The sequence below is a fragment of the Austrofundulus limnaeus genome, unplaced genomic scaffold, assembly GCF_001266775.1.
Source record: "Austrofundulus limnaeus strain Quisiro unplaced genomic scaffold, Austrofundulus_limnaeus-1.0 Scaffold111, whole genome shotgun sequence".
In the NCBI taxonomy this organism is placed as follows: Eukaryota; Metazoa; Chordata; class Actinopteri; order Cyprinodontiformes; family Rivulidae; genus Austrofundulus; species Austrofundulus limnaeus.
In genome coordinates this window covers 1,562,209-1,564,032 of record NW_013952513.1, presented here as the reverse complement: position 1 = coordinate 1,564,032, position 1,824 = coordinate 1,562,209, and the positions used below count along the sequence as shown (strand labels likewise).

Genomic DNA, 1,824 nt, shown 5'->3' with positions numbered 1-1,824 from the left:
CCCTCCCTCCCTCTCAACCTCCCCGCCCAGTCGCCTGCTCAGCTGGAAGGTCAGAGCCCACCCCACTTCGCTGGAGGAGCTCTCTGTGATTGGCGGCTCGCACTGCCCATCATCTCCTCCTCCTCCTCCTCCCCTCGGCGTTAACACCTTCGCTCTCCGGCTGGCTCCGAGCTCTCCTCGGCACACGCCAACCTCTGGCTGCTTTGGCAGAGAAAAGGCTGTCTGAATCCCAGCAAGGCAATCAATCGCAGCTGAAGTCTGCGTGTTTGAGTGAGCAGAGCGGCGCAGAGCAGCGCGGAGCGGCGCGGAGTGATTGCAGCCTCGGGGCGTTATGGTAATAGGATGCCTGCGCAGCACAGTGTATATAAATTAGCTATTATAGAGAGTATAGTAAATCCTCTGCATGTTACATGAGTGAGCATGCACACTAGAACTTCCCTCGCTCTTAAACACATGGTTTTAAAACATGATTAGGTTTGATTTGCAAAGGCTAGTAATTAAGTTTAATAAATCTTAGCATTTGTAGAAAAGCAAACTATGTAAGCCTACTCACCATGACCATTCCTCTGACAGGACTGTAAAGATGCTCTTAATTAAACCTTCAAAATGCCCAAAAAGTAAGTCCTGAGAAGTGTGGAAGTGGATGAATGGGACACGGAAGTTGTGTTGTAGTAGTAGAAGTAAAAAAAAAAAAGGTACAACAAATGAAAGGCGTGGGTGTGGAAGATCAGCAGGCATGTCTCGTGCAAACAACAATAAACAAAAAAGGAACTCGCCTTTAAAAGCATGCTTGAGGAAAAGGTTGGGAGGAAACACCCCTTTTAGTGGGGGAAAAAAGCCAATTAGGGATTCTCCAGTCACCTGGAGGTTTCTGATTGGTTGAGGAGGCGTGGACGGGGCGGGGCATTCCTGGATGAAAGTGGGGGAGGCTGACTGGTCCACCGAGGGAAGCGTCGTGTGGAGAGTTAAACTGCCACAGACCAGTTCAAACCATTGTATGTGTGTGTGCAGATAATTATCTGTGTGTAACAAGTGTGACGAGATCAAAATGTGTTAGGGTTTAGTGTTTGCGCAGTCACATCCCTTATTTGTCATTAACTGGGAAAGGCTCTGTCTGCTTTTTTACTGCTGTGCTCCTTTTGAGCCATGTGTAGATTTTAAACTGGGCAGCGCTACTTACAAAAATCCCCTCCTATAGAAGTGATGCTTGTGTGGCACGCTATCCTGCTTTAGCTCAATGCAAAATTATATATACTATAGGTCGAGCAGACGCAATGCTATTAATATTATTTGTTATACAATTATTGACCTAATAAATCACAATAAAGCTTGTTTATTGTCAAGGTTAGTCTCTTTAAGTTATTTTCCAGCAACAATCTTTGTTATCCTCAAGGACTTTACCTCAGGGAGACAAGAAGAGGGAGCTCTTGCCTCTTTTAAACACCTGGCAGGCAGAGGTCCACAGCTTTCACATGTACAAATGTTTATGCACACCTACATCCAGAAATCACCCCAAACACATGTTGCTTCAATCCATGCAATGCATCAAAACTCACTCAAACACTGTGACACACTCTCACACAAACGTCTCATGCTGCAGGCATAAACGCACATCCTCGTCTGACTTCAGATCAAAAATATTATGGCTTTAAAATTCATTGTAATAATTTTTTTGTTTATTTTCTACATTTCAATCAGGAACGGTTCTTTTGTTGTAGATAAATCTCTCTTGTGAGATGGTACGATGGAACAAGTGGGCTTCTATTAGTCTTTGAGATAAATTGAAAATTTATTTTATTTATAATCAAAAGAATGGAAAAAACC

At 43.9% G+C, this 1,824-nt stretch overlaps 1 protein-coding gene across 3 annotated transcripts in view; it reads right to left on the bottom strand.

Annotated features, from left to right (window-relative positions):
• LOC106521586 (ELAV like neuron-specific RNA binding protein 4) overlaps positions 1 to 1,824 on the bottom strand; it is a gene marked incomplete at its 3' end in the record, with an annotated part of 55,400 nt that overhangs the window by 42,568 nt on the left and 11,008 nt on the right. Inside the window, 1 exon segment of one of the 3 annotated variants that reach the window (XM_014014232.1) lies at positions 554 to 1,589. Within the exon segment in view, the coding sequence (XP_013869686.1) occupies positions 554 to 562 (9 nt within the window). 3 annotated transcript variants of the gene reach the window in all.